Below are 18066 nucleotides of genomic sequence, written 5' to 3'. Positions count from 1 at the left end.
AGTAAGGCGTTTTTAGACAAAAAAATTACCATGTATAGTAAGGCATTTTTGGACGAAATTTTTAGCCGAAAAAAACCACCATATATAGTAAGGCGTTTTTGGACGAAAAAAAACGACCATGTATAGTAAGGTGTTTTTAGCCGAAAAAAATGACCATGTATAGTAAGGCGTTTTTAGCCGAAAAAAACGAACATGTATAGTGAGGCATTTTTGGATGAAATTTTTAGCCGAAAAAAACGACCATGTATAGTAAGGCGTTTTTAGCCCAAAATAAACGACCATGTATAGTAAGGCGTTTTTAGCCGAAAAAAAAACGACCATGTATAGTAAGGCCTTTTTGGACGAAATTTTTAAGTTTTTAGTTTTTTTCGGCTAAAAATTTCGTCCAAAAATGCCTTACTATACATGGTGGGTTTTTTTCGGCTAAAAATTTCGTCCAAAAATATCTTACTATACATGGTCGTTTTTTTCGGCTAATAGCCTTACTATACATGGTCATTTTTTTCGGCTAAAAACGCCTTACTATACATGGTAGGTTTTTTTTCGGCTAAAATCGCCCTCCTATACACGTTTTTTTTTCGGCTAAAACTTTCATCCAAAAACGCCTTACTATACATGGTCGTTTTTTTCCGCTAAAAACGCCTTACTATACATGGTCGTTTATTTTGGGCTAAAAAAACCTTACTATACATGGTCGTTTTTTTCGGCTAAAAATTTCGTCCAAAAAGGCCTTACTATACATGGTTGTTGTTTTTTTCGGCTAAAAACGCCTTACTATACATGGTCGTTTATTTTGGGCTAAAAACGCCTTACTATACATGGTCGTTTTTTTCGGCTAAAAATTTCGTCCAAAAACGCCTTACTATACATGGTCGGTTTTTTCGGCTAAAAAAACGCCTTTCTATACATGGTCATTTTTTTGGGCTAAAATTTTCGTCCAAAAATGCCTTACTATACATGGTCGTTTTTTTCGGCTAAAAACGCCTTACTATATACATGGTCGTTTTTTTCGGCTAAAATTTTCGTCCAAAAATGCCTTACTATACATGGTCGTTTTTTTCGGCTAAAAACGCCTTACTATACATGGTCGTTTTTTTCGGCTAAAAACGCCTTACTATACATGGTCGTTTTATTCGGCTAAAAACGCCTTACTATACATGGTCATTTTTTTGGGCTAAAAACGCCTTATATACATGGTCGTTTTTTTCATCCAAAAACGCCTTACTATACATGGTCGTTTTTTTCGGCTAAAAATTTCGTCCAAAAATGCCTTACTATACATGGTCGTTTTTTTCGGCTAAAAACGCCTTACTCATGGTCGTTTTTTTCGGCTAAAAACGCCTTACTATACATGGTCGTTTTTTTCGGCTAAAAATTTCATCCAAAAATGCCTTACTATACATGGTCGTTTTTTTCGTTTAAAAATTTCGTCCAAAAATGCCTTACTATACATGGTCGTTTTTTTCGGCTAAAAACGCCTTACTTAAACATGGTCATTTTTTTCGTCCAAAAATGCCTTACTATAGATGGTCGTTTTTTTCGTCCAAATACGCCTTACTATACATGGTCATTTTTTTCGGCTAAAAACGCCTTACTATAAATGGTCGTTTTTTTTTGGCTAAAAATTTCATCCAAAAATGCCTTACTATTACTATACATGGTCGTTTTTTTCGGCTAAAATTTTCATCCAAAAATGCCTCACTATACATGGTCGTTTTTTTCGGCTAAAAACGCCTTACTATACATGGTCGTTTTATTCGGCTAAAAACGCCTTACTATACATGGTCATTTTTTTGGGCTAAAAACGCCTTATATACATGGTCGTTTTTTTTTCATCCAAAAACGCCTTACTATACATGGTCGTTTTTTTCGGCTAAAAATTTCGTCCAAAAATGCCTTACTATACATGGTCGTTTTTTTCGGCTAAAAACGCCTTACTCATGGTCGTTTTTTTCGGCTAAAAACGCCTTACTATACATGGTCGTTTTTTTCGGCTAAAAACGCCTTACTATACATGGTAATTTTTTTCGGCTAAAAACGCCTTACTATACATGGTCGTTTTTTTTCGGCTAAAAACGCCTTACTATACATGGTCGTTTTTTTCGGCTAAAAACGCCTTACTAAACATGGTCATTTTTTTCGGCTAAAAACGCCTTACTAAACATGGTCATTTTTTTCGGCTAAACGCTTTACTATACATGGTCATTTTTTCGGCTAAAAACGCCTTACTATACATGGGTTTTTTTCGGCTAAAAACGCCTTACTATACATGGTCGTTTTTTTTTCGGCTAAAAATTTCATCCAAAAATGCCTTACTATTACTATACATGGTCGTTTTTTTCGGCTAAAATTTTCGTCCAAAAATGCCTCACTATACATGGTCGTTTTTTTCATCCAAAAACGCCTTACTATACATGGTCGTTTTTTTTCGTCCAAAAACGCCTTACTATACATGGTCGTTTTTTTCGGCTAAAAACACCTTACTTAAACATGGTCATTTTTTTCGTCCAAAAATGCCTTACTATAGATGGTCGTTTTTTTCGTCCAAATACGCCTTACTATACATGGTCGTTTTTTTCGGCTAAAAACACCTTACTTAAACATGGTCATTTTTTTCGTCCAAAAATGCCTTACTATACATGGTCGTTTTTTTTCGGCTAAAAACGCCTTACTATACATGGTCGTTTTTTTCGGCTAAAAACGCCTTACTAAACATGGTCATTTTTTTCGGCTAAAAACGCCTTACTAAACATGGTCATTTTTTTCGGCTAAACACGTTTTACTATACATGGTCATTTTTTTCGGCTAAAAACGCCTTACTATACATGGTCGGGTTTTTTTCGGCTAAAAACGCCTTACTATATATACATGGTCGTTTTTTTTCGGCTAAAAACACCTTACTATACATGGTCGTTTTTTTCGGCTAAAAACGCCTTACTAAACATGGTCATTTTTTTCGGCTAAAAACGCTTTACTATACATGGTCGTTTTTTTTCGGCTAAAAAAACGCCTTACTATACGTGGTCATTTTTTTCGGCTAAAAATTTTGTATAAAAATGGTCGTTTTTTTCGGCTAAAAACGCCTTACTTAAACATGGTCATTTTTTTCGTCCAAAAATGCCTTACTATAGATGGTCGTTTTTTTCGTCCAAATACGCCTTACTATACATGGTCGTTTTTTTCGGCTAAAAACGCCTTACTATACATGGTCGTTTTTTTCGGCTAAAAATTTTGTCTAAAAATGCCTTACTATACATGGTCGTTTTTTTCGTCTAAAAACGCCTTACTATACATGGTCGTTTTTTTTCGGCTAAAAACACCTTACTATCTATATGGTCGTTTTTTTCGGCTAAAAACGCCTTACTGTACATCACTGGTGTCAAACTCATTTCACATGGTGGGCCACATACGACCTCGGTAGATGTTAAGTGGGCCGGACCATTAAAATCATACTATACTTTGCTATAAACAACCAAAACAATATGTCTTTCCTTTGTTTTGGTATAAAGAAGCACAAGAACATTTGGAAAATGTTGACATTTAATGAACCTATCTTTTACAAAACATTTCATGAAGCACCTTACTATGTAATCTGATTACACTGCAACACACTCTACGGTCAGAGGTAAAAGTTCAGTGTTAAATGCAGGCTGTCACTCAAGTATCTTTCACAATAAAGGAACTTTGTCGGCAAGCGTTTTTTTTACTGTGGAAAAAGTACAAAGTCAAAATGGAAGACATTTCGTTGGGAGTCCTTCTTAAATTTTGCTTCGTCCTGCTCTCATTTTTCAAGATTGCTTTTCATCCTCATCTTCTCATGTTTCGTCCTCATGTCATCTTTCATCGCTCTCATCCTTGACTGTCATCTCATTCATCACCTTGTCTGCTCGCTACGCTGTGTTGCCCAGCTCGCCCATCAGCAGGAAGCGCGGCGTTTTACTTTGTAAACAGCTGCAGTTTCCCGCACTTGGACGTCCTGTCCGGTCTGAGTGTACTTCCCGCGCTCGCCGCTATCGCTAGGAGTGCTTGTCGTTGGTTTGGCTGCCGTCGCCCACTGCCGTGCTGCAGCGCATTCTGCCGGTAAGCAGGCGCGCATCAGAATGTGCGTTGGCCACCGTGTGGCGCCGCATGCCGCCCGCCTTCTCCAGGTAGGCTTCGCCCTCATGCTCCACCAGGGGCGCCAATGACGAGCACACGTCGGGGTAGGATCCATCACCGAGCAACCAGGGCAAACTGCTGCCGCAGCACTCTGAACACAAAACAAACAGCACAAACAAACTCAAACCTTACTAAGAACCAGAACCCCTGTCGGAAGCAATTCTTGAAAAATAATCCTAGAACCTTCAATATGAACCAAAGCTTGTTCAACAACAAGACTCTGAATCAGACCCTTCTGAAGAATGGCACTCTCAGCAAGGATTGAAGCTTTACTGAGGACCGGACCCTTCAATGATCCAGAGTGGACCCGACCCTCAGTAAGGACTGGAACTTTACTAAGGACCAAGCCCTCAAGAACAAGTAGACCCTCATTAAGGCTCACATTTTTATGAGGAACCGGGATCTAAATAAAAACTGGAGGCTCAAGAACAGGGCTCTCTATAAAAACGGAGCCCATTCTAAGAAACACACCCTGAAGAAGCAGACACTCACTGAGGACTGACTACTCAACAAGGGCAGAACTTTTATCCTCAGTAACTACCAAATAAAATGGACCTTCACGAAAGCCCAGGACCTCAAATAGAACCATCCCTACAAAAAATGATCATGGCGATTGGGGATGGGCGGCCCAGAACCTCCATAAGAAGTAGACCCTTAATAAGGACCAGATGCGACCAAAGGACAGGACATTCAATAGGACTAGTTCGTGCTGGGCAGGAAGTGTTGAAAGTAAAAACCTGAGCGGCATTAAGACTTTAATCTTGTGCTTGTGATCCTCTTTAGTTTATTTGTGTCCTTTGCTTCCAGGAATGAGCACAAACACATTCCTGACGGCCGAGCCTCTTACTATGAAATGCGACGATCTCCGTAGCGTGGCAAGGCCCAGCATTGCTAACCCATCTCATGCCAGCCAAACCAAGGCTGTGTTCCAAATAATTCACTCGTTCTACTAATTCCTAATGTTAATAAAGGCCTGGTCCTTAGCAAAGGTCTCATCCCTATTGGCAGCGAGGTTCTGAAAAAGGGTCCCAGACTCTTTAGTTGTTATTAAGATCCAGTTTGAATTTATATCCTGGATCTTAATAACGGTCTGGTTCTTGTTGGGCAAGGGGCTGAACCTTGTTGAGGGTGTGGTTCTTTTTGAGGGCTTGGTCGTTAGTGAAGTTCCACCTCTTATGGAGGGTCTTGTCCTTAAAAAAAAACCAAAGAGACTGCTTGTTAGTGAAGCGAAACTAGTTCCAGTCTTTATTGAGGGTTCTGTTCATGGTTTGGGTCTTAATAAAGTGATGGTCCCTAATAAAGGGTAGAGTCGCGAAGACATCCGGTCCTTATCACGGGTCCAGTTCTTAAAAAGGATTTGCTCCTTATTGAGCATGTGGTTGTTAATAAAGTCAGACCTTCTTGGGGGTGCCATAAATTTGGCCCTTATTAAGGTTGGTCTTGTCCCCGAGTAAAGGCTCAGCCCTTTTAGCTCGTGTTGAGACCATTGAAGGTCCAAATTTTTATTTAGATCACGGTTATTAAAGTTCCTATTGAGGGTATGGTTCTTAGTAAGCGGTAAAATCATTAGTGAGGATCTGGTTCTTTGAAAGAGGCTGGTCTTTAGAAAAGTACGACTCACTCCTTCTTGAGAGTCTAGTCATTAGAAAAATGTGGCCTGCCGCGAGAGTTAGCGTCACTGTTAGGAAACGTGCTAATTTGCTAACGAGCCAATATGCTGTTAGATCGGCAATCACAACGCACCCGAGGGCTGGAGCTCCACGGTGACGAGGTCGCTGAGGTACGGTGACACCACCATGGCCGTCAGGTGCTCCAGATGACGGAAACGCGAGCTGGACTCCGCGCCAGACTCCCGGACCCCCTACAGGATGCATGCGGAAATACATGACATGCATTACAGTGACACCCTGCGATGTTGCGCTTCATTTTTTGATGCTCCTGTTAAATTGAAGATTTGAAAATGCTCATTTCGGTTACCCTGTCTAGGGCGTTTTACATTAAATGTTAGCATGAGGCTAGCAGACTACAACTTTATGTCATTCATTCATGAATGACGATGAGGATGACGATGATGATGACCTGCAGCACCAGCAACATGTGCGTGATTGGGGGTGGCACGTTCTCCGCGCTTTGCAAACTGTCCTCCAGAGGGAGCTTCAGCAGCACCAAGTCTCGGAAGGCTAACAGGGCCATCTGTCGCACCGACAGCTCCTGACCCTGCGTTCACGCACGATTACCCACACCCACACCCACACACCGGTAGGCAAACACAAACAGGCGGGTACACGAACATACATTTACATACGGGCATACACAGGGAAGCACGCACATTCACACAGCAACTCACATGCATATACACAAACAAGTACACACAGGTACACGAACAAAACACACACACACATGCACACACACACACACACAATCCAAAAACACATTATTTTGCACGCGCGCACACACACACACACACACACACATGCGCATACATACACAGGAGTCAGCGAGCATTGATCCAAACAGGAAGTGAGGCGCGCGTTCGATGATGGCATCACCTGTAGCGGGTAAAAGATGGCCTGCAGGGTGGGCAGCGTCTCAGTGAAGAAGCGTCGCCACGTTTCGCTCACCGCCGCCAGCTGCTCACCACCTAGGGGGCGGGGCATGCATGAGGTTACCATGCCAACAGGCGACACCACCACTCCCCCTCACCAGAAACGAAGATGCGCTCTAGAAGTTCCGTCAGGCCGCCCGTCAGCAGACGATTCTGAAGACGCAAATGCACAACAGATCAGCTTCCTGTCTCCGCTGCCACACTTCCTGTCGCGAGGACAACAATACTGTAACAAACCTGCAAGTAGTCTGTGACAAAGGAGCCCATCTCACTCTTCAGCAGCCACCTGTAGGGCAACAAACATGGCCGCCACACATCAGGCAAACTCGACCAACATGGCCGCCAGGAAGACAAGAAAGCGGAATAGGACGAGAGCAAGGATGATGATGATGATGTCACCTGATGTTTTCATTAAGCGTGTAGAGCTCATTCGGCTGCAGAGCTCCGCCCCGGAAGACTTTCATCACTGCTGATTGGACACTGAGGACACAGGAGGAGGAGCTACCCCATTTTAGATGATGCTAATGAAGTTGGTGTTTTCTACTGTTTGTGAGCTAGCCTGCTATCATTAGCGTCCACACAAATCTGGTGTATGTGTGTGTGTGTGTGACAGGAAGTGACCTGGCAGTCCGACACTACCATTTCCCGTTTACCATCTTACTCGCTGCTGACAAGAGCAGGAAACACTCACACACACGCACACATCTATCAAGTGCACGCACATATGCATAAATAAGATGAACCTTGTAAGCAGGAAATACACACTTCCTGATTTGACACCACACACACACAAACACACACACAGAGGGAGAGTTTTGAAAAGTGCATATGTACCAATTCCAGATAGTGCTGTTGCATGTGTGTAGCGTGTTGGGTCCAGCGTTGATGCGGGTCAAGTCAGACAGAACTGGGGAACTCATGAAACGTGGTCTGGAGCGCCGGAGAGATCCCATCATGCCCCTTGCATCACCTCACGTAACTCAAACACACACACACACATTTCACATCCTGTCTGGAGCCCGCATGTTCAAACTTTGCACTCGTTGGAAGTGTGAGATTTGACAAGTGGTTGGATTTGACATCAGGTAACTCTTACTTGGACCCACAAAAAAAAACTTCCTGTCCAGTTTTGTCAGCTCGGACGCCTGCACTCACACCCACGCAGCAGTGGAACGAGACATCAGTGGTGTGGTATCCTCGGCAACCAGCATCCAGACGACGTCTGCTTACGCCCACGGGTTGTCATGAAAAAAAAAAAAGCTAAGCCTCTATGCCACTTCCTGCCGCCGCCACTTCATCAGCTAGCTGGCCTACAATCAACCGGTGTCCTGATGAAACTTCTCCTGTTTCTTTCTCTTTTCTTGAAAACAAAGGAACACAAAAAACTGCAGCGAATGAACTTCCCGACTTAAAAGCCTTCGTGTGACACGTGACAAGTCATCAACCGTTTCACAAACTTTGACGGGGGACGCGCACGCGCACGGCCAACGGGCACAGACGCGTGGCTTCGACGTGGACATCCGTGCGCGCGCCTTGAACGTTTGAACTTACCTTGCGTCCTCGCGCTTCACTTTTTTTTTTTTCGGGCACCACATTAGATGATCCCAAATGCCGTCATCGCGCCCCGTCGTGACGTGACCTCCGTCATGAGCTCGTCAAACGTTTTGCCATGTTAAAAGTTGCAAAGGTTAGAAAAGTGTCGCCCTTGCTTTCTTGCGTGGTGGCTTTCTGGCACAAAGTGTTGGCGGGAGAACAAGCTTGACGTGCTGCACGCTTACACTTCCGGTCCAGACATTCTCAGTAAAAGCTCAACTGGCCACAAATGTTTCTATGATTATAGGATTGAAAACATAACTACTTTACATCTCCAATTATTATTACTTATGTTAAATAAACCATCAATGAAGATTTCACCGGAATTTCATCCTAAATGATTTTGGCTGTAAAGTCAGTCAGCTGACTAAAGACATGTTTCTTCTTTTACACACACACACACACAGGTTTATGCTCATATGTTACACACACGGGCGATTTTCAAAGTTGAACTATTTGCCATGTCAACACGTTTGCCTTCTTCCTGTAGTCACTGTCAACACTTGTTTAAGGTTGACTTCTCTCCGTTATTTCAAACAATTCACTCACTTCCTGCATGGCTGTACGTGTCTTTGCAACTTGACTTCACGGGCACTCTAAAACTTTGACTTCATCCGCATGTGCGTGCGCGTTTGCGTGTGCATCAGTTTTTGTGCGTGTGTGTGTGTGTGTTATGTCTTTGTGTGTTTTATTAAAATGTTTTAAGAGGAGGTGGTTTGCAAGAGTGTGCCCACGTAGCATAAGTTTTTTTTTCCACCTCGCCAAGCATTCCCAAACTGTTTTAATGGTTCCAAAGTTTTTCTTGTCACTATGAAATTTTGAATATGCTAAAAATGTCTTTGCGACATGAATAACGGAGACAATTAAAATTGTTGGCAAACGTCTTTGCGACCATTTGCAACCTTGAACCAACTCTGACAAAAAAAAGAAAAAAAAAAACCCCAACAACAACATTTGCTGGAGTCAAACTGAGTGCCGAACAATTGCGAGTGTTTTTCGAATGGGGCAAATGCTGAATTCACGTCAGAATGCATCAGGGTTCGTTCAATGCCACAAATGTTTGTAAAATGCTTATAAACTGTTTTTATGATTTTTCGTGTCACGTGAAATTTTTGACCATCTTGCAACAAGAAAAGTTACAGGGCAACATCTGACGACCGTATGGCGAACGTTTGCGATCTTGAACAACCGTGAAGTTAACACGCAATGCATTTTTCTACCTTGGCTAATACTGTAGTCGGAAATGTTCGCCCGTCAGTAAGCTCGGGTCTTAAATGGCCACGGATTTGCAGACCTTCGCTGTTCAGTGAGATGCGACCTTTAGTGTGCGCGTGTGCGAGTATGACGTCAGAAAAAGGAAGTCAACAGGGAGAAAATGAAAGTCAGAAGTCATTTAATGCAATCAACCCACGTGACGTCCTGTTGGAAGATGCAAATTAGATTGGAGAGCGCAGACAAAGCATCCAAGACTTTAACCACGTCAGTTTAAAAATAAACAACTAAAATATTTACTTTGGAGCGCTCAGCCCGTCATTAATGTATCGTCTGAGGTGCGGAGCTTCTGACCTCGCTCTCGTATTGACAAAGTCTTTGAAGCGTACGGTACAAAATAAAATACTTACAGCGAACAAACACGCTCGCTCCTCGGGGTATTTTTTTTTTTTGTCCTCACGTTCAGCTTCACCAAAGCAAGGACGGGGTCGCCTGTGGATGACGTCACAATCGTGCATTCTCTCCTGGGTTGACTCGCCGCGGTCTTGATAAAATATGAAACATGTCTTTTTTTCTTTTTTTTTTTTGCATACTTGAATTTACTATTGTTGCCTTTACTGACCTGGTTTATTGTGCTGTGAGGTGAAGACAGTACCTTGTTTGTGTATAACCACCCGGCCGTCGGCGTTGCGGCTGGTGAGAGCCGTGAACAAGCCCTCGACTTGCATCATGGGGGGAAGCGGCCAGTGCCTCTGCGGCCCCCTGTTGGTCATTTGCTGAATGACAAACTTGAGAGGGGGAGTTCTATTCGTCAGTTTTCTGAAATGCTTGTCCTTATCATGTCTGCAAATCAGGTGGAGCCTATCTGAGCAATTTTCCATCATAAATGCCGTTTGATACACTGTGGGAAAAGGGTTAGGGTTTCAAATTAGGATTGTAAAATAGCTTTAGGCTTTTGAGCAACGGTTAACGTTTAAAAAAAAAAAAAAAACGTTTTCTATGAAAAAAAAAAATCAAGAATCATGTTTACATTCACGCCAAAGGGGGGTGTACTGTTATCGCTACGTGTTAGATACTATGAGTATGTTAACGCAGGTCAACAGCAAGCCCAACTCATTTATTCATGAGCCAGGAGACTGAGCGTCTTGCTCCTTTATTACGGTCTTCTTGACGGCGTCCAGTGAACAACTGTGACATCAGCTCAATGAATTGTAGAGTGAAACTGAAATGAACAGATTTAAAACATGCATTAATATTGTGTACACAAATACAACACAAATCGTCAGGTGTTTAACAAAGGATAAATACAGCTCGGAGTGTGACAAACAACGATAAACAATGCGTTTTCGCAGTGCCTTCGCATGCTAATTAGCTTGTTAGCACCGATTTAGCATCGTCGCTACGTCGTTAGCAGTACGCTGAGCTAGCGAGTTTCCAATAGCAACAATTGAGGGAAAACAATCTCCGAAACGCATTTCTAAATAATGCTAAACACGAGCAGACTTACAGCCATCGCTTTCGAAGGTGAAACGAAAGGAATATAACTCAGGAGGACCAGTAGCAAACGACCCCGGTCAGGCTTTCTGTAATAGACTCGTCTGATGAAACATGGCGTCTGCTACCCACAATGCACCGCGATAACTAAATGAATATTCTAAACGGAATTACTATTAATGAAATGGCCCGAAACTTTTACTGTGGGCAGAACAGGGTTTTTTTCTGAATATAAAAACACATTTCATGTGCAATATGTGTCCTGCGTGCGATATAAGACTCAGTCCACACTACCACTACTGCTGCTGTTGTTGTGTGTTGTTCGAGTAATGTATTTAATAAACCGTTATTTTACTCTATTTAAATTTTTTCCGAAATGCACTGAGGAGTGGCACCCAAATTTCGTTGAATGCTATACAATGACAGTAAAGGCGATTCTGAATTCTAAATACTTATTTTCACATCATCTGTAAAAATCTCTCTCTCTCTCTCGATAGATCACTCGATAGATCGATATTTCTATGCCAGCTAAATCAATGAAAATCCTATATAAGATTGAGATTTGGTTCAAGCCGTGTCGTTCAGCCCTACGTAGATGACGTTTGTCGAATGTACTTGTGACTTCCAGGTGTGATGATGATGGTGGGAATGCCTTATCCTAATCTCAAATCGCCGGACTTGCAGGAAAAGATGTCGTACCTGAACAAACATCCTGCTTTCCATTTCCATTTATTTTTTTTTAACATGACATTTGGTATGCATTCCATTCGAGCGTCCGTCATTGCGAAGTGCTGCACATTGAACTCTTTGTGCTTGTATCCGAGTGAAAATAAAACATTGTTTCAAAATGATGCCACGTAAAGGCCCGGGTTTCTTGCACTTCTGCTCCACGCCCCCCCCCCCCTCTTCCAAAACTTGCAAATTCCACGAAAAGGTACTCTTTGTCTCCGTTGAATTGATATTTGTTCATACTCAGATTAAAGTGGCCCTCTTGAGATTCAAAGTGTCAATTTGCGTCAACTTTAAGGCAATGAACAAATATTTCACGTGTTATTAAGAAAAAAAATGTGATCAAGTTGGCTGACAAAGTTGCATGTGCAGCTGTGGTGTCATGGGAACTATTTTCAACAAAATTACGCCCTTGAACTTTTTTGTGCCTAGCTTTGTTTTCCCCTTAATAGCCTTTTGCCATCGTGAGCTCGGGGCAAGATGAAAATTTGACAAATATGTTCCCTCAAACAGTTTGCGAAACGATGAGAGCAAGTATCTGAACATCTCGTGAGGTTTCGGAGTCTCTCGATTGGATTCGTCATCCAACGGCACCTCAATTTCTGAACTGAATTTGCTTGAACACGACGTAGATTGAACGTTTGACTGAAATGAATGAAAATGCAATCAATCTATTCCAGACTCGGAAACGCAGGACAAAAACTGCACCGAAGAAGTACTCCACTCCACTACGCAGCACTTGAAAATGTACACAAAGTGCTGTACGTGGAGCAAAGATACACGCAACAAAACAAATGAACAAAGACAGGGGAAAGCACAAAATCAAGCCAAACTAAAATCAAGTGTTAGTCATGCGCAGTCAAAAGGCAAAAAGTACGAATGAGATTCAAGGCAAGAATTTTGAATGCGTGATCTAATTGATGCATCCTCACAAGGACCGCGGTCGTCGAGGTAAGATCGGGCCGCCCGAGTCCGAGCCCGGACCCGACCCGACCCGACCCGAATTTCGGGCCCTAAAATGTCGATCATTGCTTCGGGTTCGGGTCGGGTCTGACTTTTTTTTAAAATAAATACATGTTTTTAAAAATGTATACTAAAACGATGTGCGGATACTACACTAAGGAATACTTGTTTTAAAACAAACAATTTGGATAAAACAGAGAAGGCGCTGTCGTGTGATTGCTTTTTAACGACTAAACAGGAGCGCAGCCGCTGAGCACGCACGCACTGCGCACGTGTCGCACCAAATCACAGAGAACGAAAATGGAAACTTTCATGTTAAATTTCGTTGAAACAAAACTATAGAAATAATTTCATATATCTTGACCTATTTATTTGATTTGAATTATTCTATTTCAAGCCTAGTGCGCCGCAGGATTTCTCTGCGTAATGAAGCAAATGCGCATCAAGATCTCTCTTTGTCTGGCCTCTTATTTTGTGTTGCAGCGTTATTTCATTGTGCAAATGCATTTATCGTGTTAATTGTTATTTTAACCCGAAGAAATCTTGCGGGGTTTTTTTTCTGCCAAAAATACTCGCAAATAAAATATGAAATTTCGGGTTTGCTTCGGGCTCGGGCCTGCAAATCAAATTCCTTGGTCGGCCTCGGGATCGATTTATTTATTTTTTTATTTTTTAGGACAGATGCTACCTCTACGCGGTCGTGCCACTTTGAAAGGCCACAAACAAAGAGAGTATCGCCACAAGCGCATGCAGCAAAAAATAAATAGCAGACGGGCTGCGAGACTCTCTCCAGACAACTTGGCGATCGCCTCCGATCATCGTCCAATCACGAGAGACTTTTGGACCGAAAATGGATCACAACCGCTTCAGATTTACTGCCGCGCCGTGTGAGTATTCGCCGATGAAATACATGTCCTCGGCGTGACGGATTACGGCGTAATCAGCGTGCCGAAGACGGTGTCTGGCAGCGCGCGCTCGGAGTTGTGCACCGAGGGCAGATCTGATCCACCGCCGCCCTCCCCGCACTGCAGAGGCAAAGAGTGGAGAAAGTTTGGAGAAACGTGGAAAAAGCAACATGGAGAAAGTTCATCTGAACATTCATCTTGAAAGGATTCTCTCGAGGGAGTCAGTGAAGCTTTTAGAAAGACGGGCTCGTGTCTTACTGCGCGCTAAGCGGTGGACGGCCGTAGTGCAATGGTCTAGCGAAAACACAGGTGGTCACTTTGTTCTCCAATCCAGCACCCGCAAAGATGAAAAAGTGGTCGAAACGGGAACGAGCCACTGAATACTGGACAAACTTTGACAGTCACCCTGCCGCGAGGGGCAAACCGGTCGCTGCCAGAACTGTGGAAAACAAAGATTGTCAACAAAAGACGGGGACATGTGCGTATTGTGAGAGCAAATCATTTCATTCTGTATTTCGTGCAAGATGGTTTTAAGATGGTTTGTCGAAAGTCAAAAACGCGTTTGCGTTGATTCTGCCCAGTCATCCCTCGATCCTCATTCCCGAAACAGATTTCATCAGCGAATACTCACACAGCGCGGCAGTAAGTCTGAAGTGGTTGGGATCCATTTTCGTTCCAAAAAAATCTCGCACTTACAGCAAAAACTGAACAGACGCACGACTTGCGTGCGTGTGCGATTGGCTGGCTAAGTGACGCTTGTCCGCCTGACAAGAACTTTCGAGATCGTTTTTTTTCGCACCGAAGACGACGGTGCCTTCATTTTGCCTGCTCTGCTCACCGTTTTTGTGATACACGCTATAAACTAGATGTGAATACTTGTTTTCTTAACATCGGTGGATGTACATCATGAATATGTTTGAAGTGCATGAACATGTTAGCTTATGTTGAATTATTAATTATTTTCGTGTTATATTTGAGCATTATATTCCTTTATCTTGTAGTTACCTAAATTATATTGTTTAATAAGTGTTGAAACGTTCTTAGGTCGCTTGCGTCTGATTGGCTGAAGAGAAGCAGGAAGTATTTTCGTGACCGGAAGAAGGCGTGTTTTCGTTCGTGCAGACGTTGGGAAAAAAAACTGCATCAAAAGGATTCCATCTCTCCTTTCTGCCCCTTCGTCAAGTTGAGCTCTTGTTAAGGTTGTATGATTGCATTTTTACAACTGAGCCAGTAGAGGGCAGTATAACTACTCCACACTTGTTCGTGGTGCATGACGTCGTCAGCCATATAAAAGTGGCCCCTCTCTTTTGCATTTTTCTTTTTCTCTCTCTGCCTGTTCAAATAAACACGCCGATGAACGGCTGAAGAAAACACCTCGTCGTGTCATTCTTGGAATGTTGGACAAAAGGATGTCAGTCGACACGCGCTCTGAAGGAACCCTGCGAACAGCTATCCACTCAAAACCTACCAACCCCTCAACTTACAAACACACGGGCCATTTACATGAAATATTGTGAGAAAATGTCCATGTTCACCCTTTCATCCAGTCAGAAAGTGATCCTTTATCTTTATTAGTTAGTTGGGCGAGTTTATCGTTGACTGAACATTAAAATAAACGTGGACGGTCATAAAATTGCCAGGAAGTAAAGGCGAATCAAATTGTAAAAAAGGAAAAGAAAACGGTCATCAAATAGCACAATAATGTGTTGATGCGTTATCCATTCATCCATTTCATCATCCGCTTTTCCTCACAAGGACCGCGCCACAAAGAGGGCATCGGCACAAGCGCATGCAAAGAAAAAAGATCATCAAGTCACCCCCGCACCTCATCCCCCAATCCCCCCCTCCCCCCCTGCACATGAATGATGGTTATCTTCAGCTTCCTAAAATGATGGCCTCATCAGTCAGAAATAAAAGTCAGGAGCATTTTCGTTCGACACTTCAGCACGGAAGCACCTACACTAAGACCCGACACAAATGAACAAACGTTTGTCGCTGCGAGCGTAGCAACGTCACGATCAGCAGATGACAGGATAAAAAGACGCCTTTTGTTTTTAAATTGAGAAGACTTCTAATCTTTATCAAAGCCAAAGAACAAGTCAAAATCACCCGTGTTGACTGTTTTTGTTTTATTTAGCAGAATAAGAGGGGACGGGGGAGAAAGAAGCAGATTTATACTCCTCGAGGCTGTTTGAAGTTCATGCCGATCGTTTGCTGCGTCACCTGAAGGTTGGACAGACCGCCAAAGTCCTGATGTCACACACACACACACGCGCGCACACACACACACACACACACACACAGTTAGGCGGCGACGCCGGGGAGGACAGGAAGTGATGTGTGCCGGCGCCAGGGTCTGACAGGAAACGGTGGTCCAGCAGACACGGGAATAGCCGGCAAGAATTTGCTGTTCCTGTACTATCGATGGCGAAGGCGACAACGGTGCGCTGACGCCACTTTCGATACAGGAAGCGATGTGACGCAACAAGGTTTGGACTCACCAGCAGCTTGAGCATTTCCTTGGTGTCGGGGTCCACCTCGATCAGCTCCTGATCCAGAGCGGACACCTACGAGCAGACGCGAGAACACGTTAACAATACGCCTCCAATTGCCACCGAAGTGCTTTTCTTTTTCATCAGACAAGCAACTTGCACGTTATATGACTTGATTCGTGTCCGTGAGCACCAGGGTCTGACAGGAACCGGCGGTCTCGCAGACACGGGAATGGCTCACAACTTCCTTTTCCTGTACTGTCTAAGACGCGGGCGACAAGCACGCCGGCGACACTTTCGATACAGGGCAACCCGCCGCGCACCCGCGGAACGTCAAACGTTTGCGTTTGGGAATCAATCCAATGAGGCCAAAGTGGACGGAGCACCAATGTAAGCAAACACGTAGCTTAGCACGCTAGCCGCGCTGGAACGTGGCGACGGCCAAACGAAGCTTTTGAGCTCAGAGTGAATATCCGTGTCGACGTTTGAGTCGCGTGGAGAAAGATGACATGGCCCACACAGCGGGTCATGAAATCACAATGCGACTAATCATTCAAGTAAGGCGACGGCTGACAGCTCGACTGACCTCGGGCACGTAGTTGTCGCGCCGCTCGCGTTCCTCCTCCTGCAGCTTGATGGAGATTCCTCGCACGGGACCTCTCTGGATGCGCTTCATCAGATGCGTCACGTAGCTGGCACGCAAATACAAAGTGTCACGAGCTGGAGTGCAGTGGGGGCCCGAGGAGAGAAAGCCCACAAAGAGGACAAATGAGGTCACAAGAAGTCAAGATGTGGGAGGGCGCCAGGGTCCGGCAGGAATTGTCATCCAGCGGACACGGGAAAGGCCCTCCGCATGCTTTTCCTGTACTATCGATGACCGGGCCACTATCAAGCCGAGGTCACTTTCGCTACAGGGTGCCGATGTCAAAGGACAAACTCACCCGGCAATCTTGTTGCGGAGCTTCTTGCTGGGAATGATGGCAATCTCCTCGCACACCCGCTTGTTGGTGTGGAAATCATTGCCCAGCCGGGTGTAATACTTCTCGATGATCACCCGGGCCGCCTTCTTCACAGTCTTGGTCCTGACTCGCCCCTGAACGCCACACGTACATCAACACGCCACACATACACACACACACACGTTAGTCCACCACCCCCACACAGAAAGAAAACTATTTTGTAGGAGCGACAGTGTTCGCACTCATTTCTCATTCACAGCTTCCAAGTCGCAATACAAGAGTGGCTTGTCAGAACGGAATTTGTTCCGTGAGCAAGCTGTCCAAGATGCTCCCCAATTTGGAACTGAAATCAACATTCACTTGTGAGAAAGGGCTTCAAAGTATCTTGGATAGGACTGAACGAGTATCCGCTTCGGAGCAAAAACAAGAGAGCGACTCGTATCCCGGCATGCACAGCGTTAGCACAAGCAGCTAACTTAGCTTCAGCTAAGCCAGACACTGCGGAACTGAGGCTGACGGTTGGAAAGGGAAGGCCTGCACGTCCAAGAGACGCGCGTGTGGTTTATTTTAGTTTACTTGAAAAACGGGACAAAAAAATAAATAAAAGACGCGATTCGGCGCTTCATTGAGCGTCACTCCACCTCCAGCATTAGCGACGAGCGTCCTTCCCCCACAATGTCGCAAATTTAACAATATCCTCTGCAAATAAGAGGAAAGCTGTATCGCAAAATGTGCAATACCCTCACAGATAATCAAACCGCGGCGCTCCGACGCAGTTTTATGGCAGGATTACATTGGATATCTTAGGAAGGTAAGTGGCAAACACCCACCATGTTGGTTCGGCCTGGTAGAAGAGGACACGTCACTTCCGGTAAGAGTTTATATCCGCAAACGGATGTTGGAACAAGGTGGTGAATTGCTGATGCTGCGCCACCTTCGGTAGGAGACCACAATGA

The 18066-nt window shown here is 44.0% G+C and overlaps 2 protein-coding genes, 1 long non-coding RNA gene and 3 other non-coding genes across 9 annotated transcripts; all 6 read right to left on the bottom strand.

Annotated features, from left to right (window-relative positions):
* Positions 1 to 3522: 3522 nt before the first annotated feature.
* LOC147206967 (proline-rich protein 5-like) lies at positions 3523 to 8521 on the bottom strand. 4 transcript variants are annotated; one of them, XM_086109802.1, is made up of 10 exons: positions 8315 to 8521; positions 7860 to 7985; positions 7598 to 7742; positions 7163 to 7243; positions 7001 to 7049; positions 6862 to 6916; positions 6708 to 6799; positions 6238 to 6375; positions 5902 to 6019; positions 3523 to 4249 (listed from the first exon to the last, which is right to left on the bottom strand). In XM_086109802.1, exons 3-10 carry the CDS (start codon positions 7717 to 7719, stop codon positions 4017 to 4019), a joined length of 888 nt encoding a protein of 295 aa, XP_085965928.1. In that variant the 5' UTR covers positions 7720 to 7742; positions 7860 to 7985; positions 8315 to 8521; the 3' UTR covers positions 3523 to 4016. The 4 variants fall into 4 exon arrangements, with proteins under 4 accessions (XP_085965928.1, XP_085965927.1, XP_085965926.1 ...); XM_086109801.1 differs by having other exon boundaries at positions 7860 to 8521; XM_086109800.1 differs by having other exon boundaries at positions 7598 to 8123.
* A 1211-nt stretch (positions 8522 to 9732) lies between these two features.
* Positions 9733 to 11195, bottom strand: LOC147206966 (uncharacterized). The gene is made up of 2 exons (XR_015100594.1): positions 11076 to 11195; positions 9733 to 10790 (listed from the first exon to the last, which is right to left on the bottom strand). It is a non-coding gene; the product is annotated as an uncharacterized LOC147206966 (long non-coding RNA).
* A 4578-nt stretch (positions 11196 to 15773) lies between these two features.
* On the bottom strand, positions 15774 to 18059 carry LOC147206962 (small ribosomal subunit protein eS17). Its single transcript, XM_086108840.1, has 5 exons — positions 17941 to 18059; positions 17093 to 17244; positions 16738 to 16843; positions 16161 to 16226; positions 15774 to 15909 (listed from the first exon to the last, which is right to left on the bottom strand). Exons 1-5 carry the CDS (start codon positions 17941 to 17943, stop codon positions 15832 to 15834), a joined length of 405 nt encoding a protein of 134 aa, XP_085964966.1. The 5' UTR covers positions 17944 to 18059; the 3' UTR covers positions 15774 to 15831.
* On the bottom strand, positions 15997 to 16129 carry LOC147206965 (small nucleolar RNA SNORA71). Its single transcript, XR_015100855.1, has one exon. It is a non-coding gene; the product is annotated as a small nucleolar RNA SNORA71 (small nucleolar RNA).
* On the bottom strand, positions 16332 to 16459 carry LOC147206964 (small nucleolar RNA SNORA71). Its single transcript, XR_015100851.1, has one exon. It is a non-coding gene; the product is annotated as a small nucleolar RNA SNORA71 (small nucleolar RNA).
* On the bottom strand, positions 16942 to 17067 carry LOC147206963 (small nucleolar RNA SNORA71). Its single transcript, XR_015100849.1, has one exon. It is a non-coding gene; the product is annotated as a small nucleolar RNA SNORA71 (small nucleolar RNA).
* Positions 18060 to 18066: the final 7 nt, after the last annotated feature.

The sequence above is a fragment of the Hippocampus guttulatus genome, chromosome 4 (genome assembly GCF_054856545.1).
Source record: "Hippocampus guttulatus isolate MCC_2025c chromosome 4, RoL_Hgut_1.0, whole genome shotgun sequence".
NCBI classification, from domain to species: domain Eukaryota; kingdom Metazoa; phylum Chordata; class Actinopteri; order Syngnathiformes; family Syngnathidae; genus Hippocampus; species Hippocampus guttulatus.
This window is presented reverse-complemented; position numbering and strand designations above follow the sequence as displayed.

Excerpts from the sequence above, each read along its gene's own strand:
- LOC147206967 (XM_086109801.1), bottom strand. The coding sequence starts at position 7,719 with ATGATGGGATCTCTCCGGCGCTCCAGACCACGTTTCATGAGTTCCCCA. Across the intron at positions 6,917-7,000 it reads TTGTCACAGACTACTTGCAG|AATCGTCTGCTGACGGGCGG; the intron begins GTTTGTTACAGT and ends TTGCGTCTTCAG. Across the intron at positions 4,250-5,901 it reads CGTGGAGCTCCAGCCCTCGG|AGTGCTGCGGCAGCAGTTTG; the intron begins GTGCGTTGTGAT and ends TTTTGTGTTCAG.
- LOC147206962 (XM_086108840.1), bottom strand. Across the intron at positions 16,227-16,737 it reads GCGACAACTACGTGCCCGAG|GTGTCCGCTCTGGATCAGGA; the intron begins GTCAGTCGAGCT and ends GTCTGCTCGTAG. Across the intron at positions 15,910-16,160 it reads AGGAAATGCTCAAGCTGCTG|GACTTTGGCGGTCTGTCCAA; the intron begins GTGAGTCCAAAC and ends GTGTGACATCAG.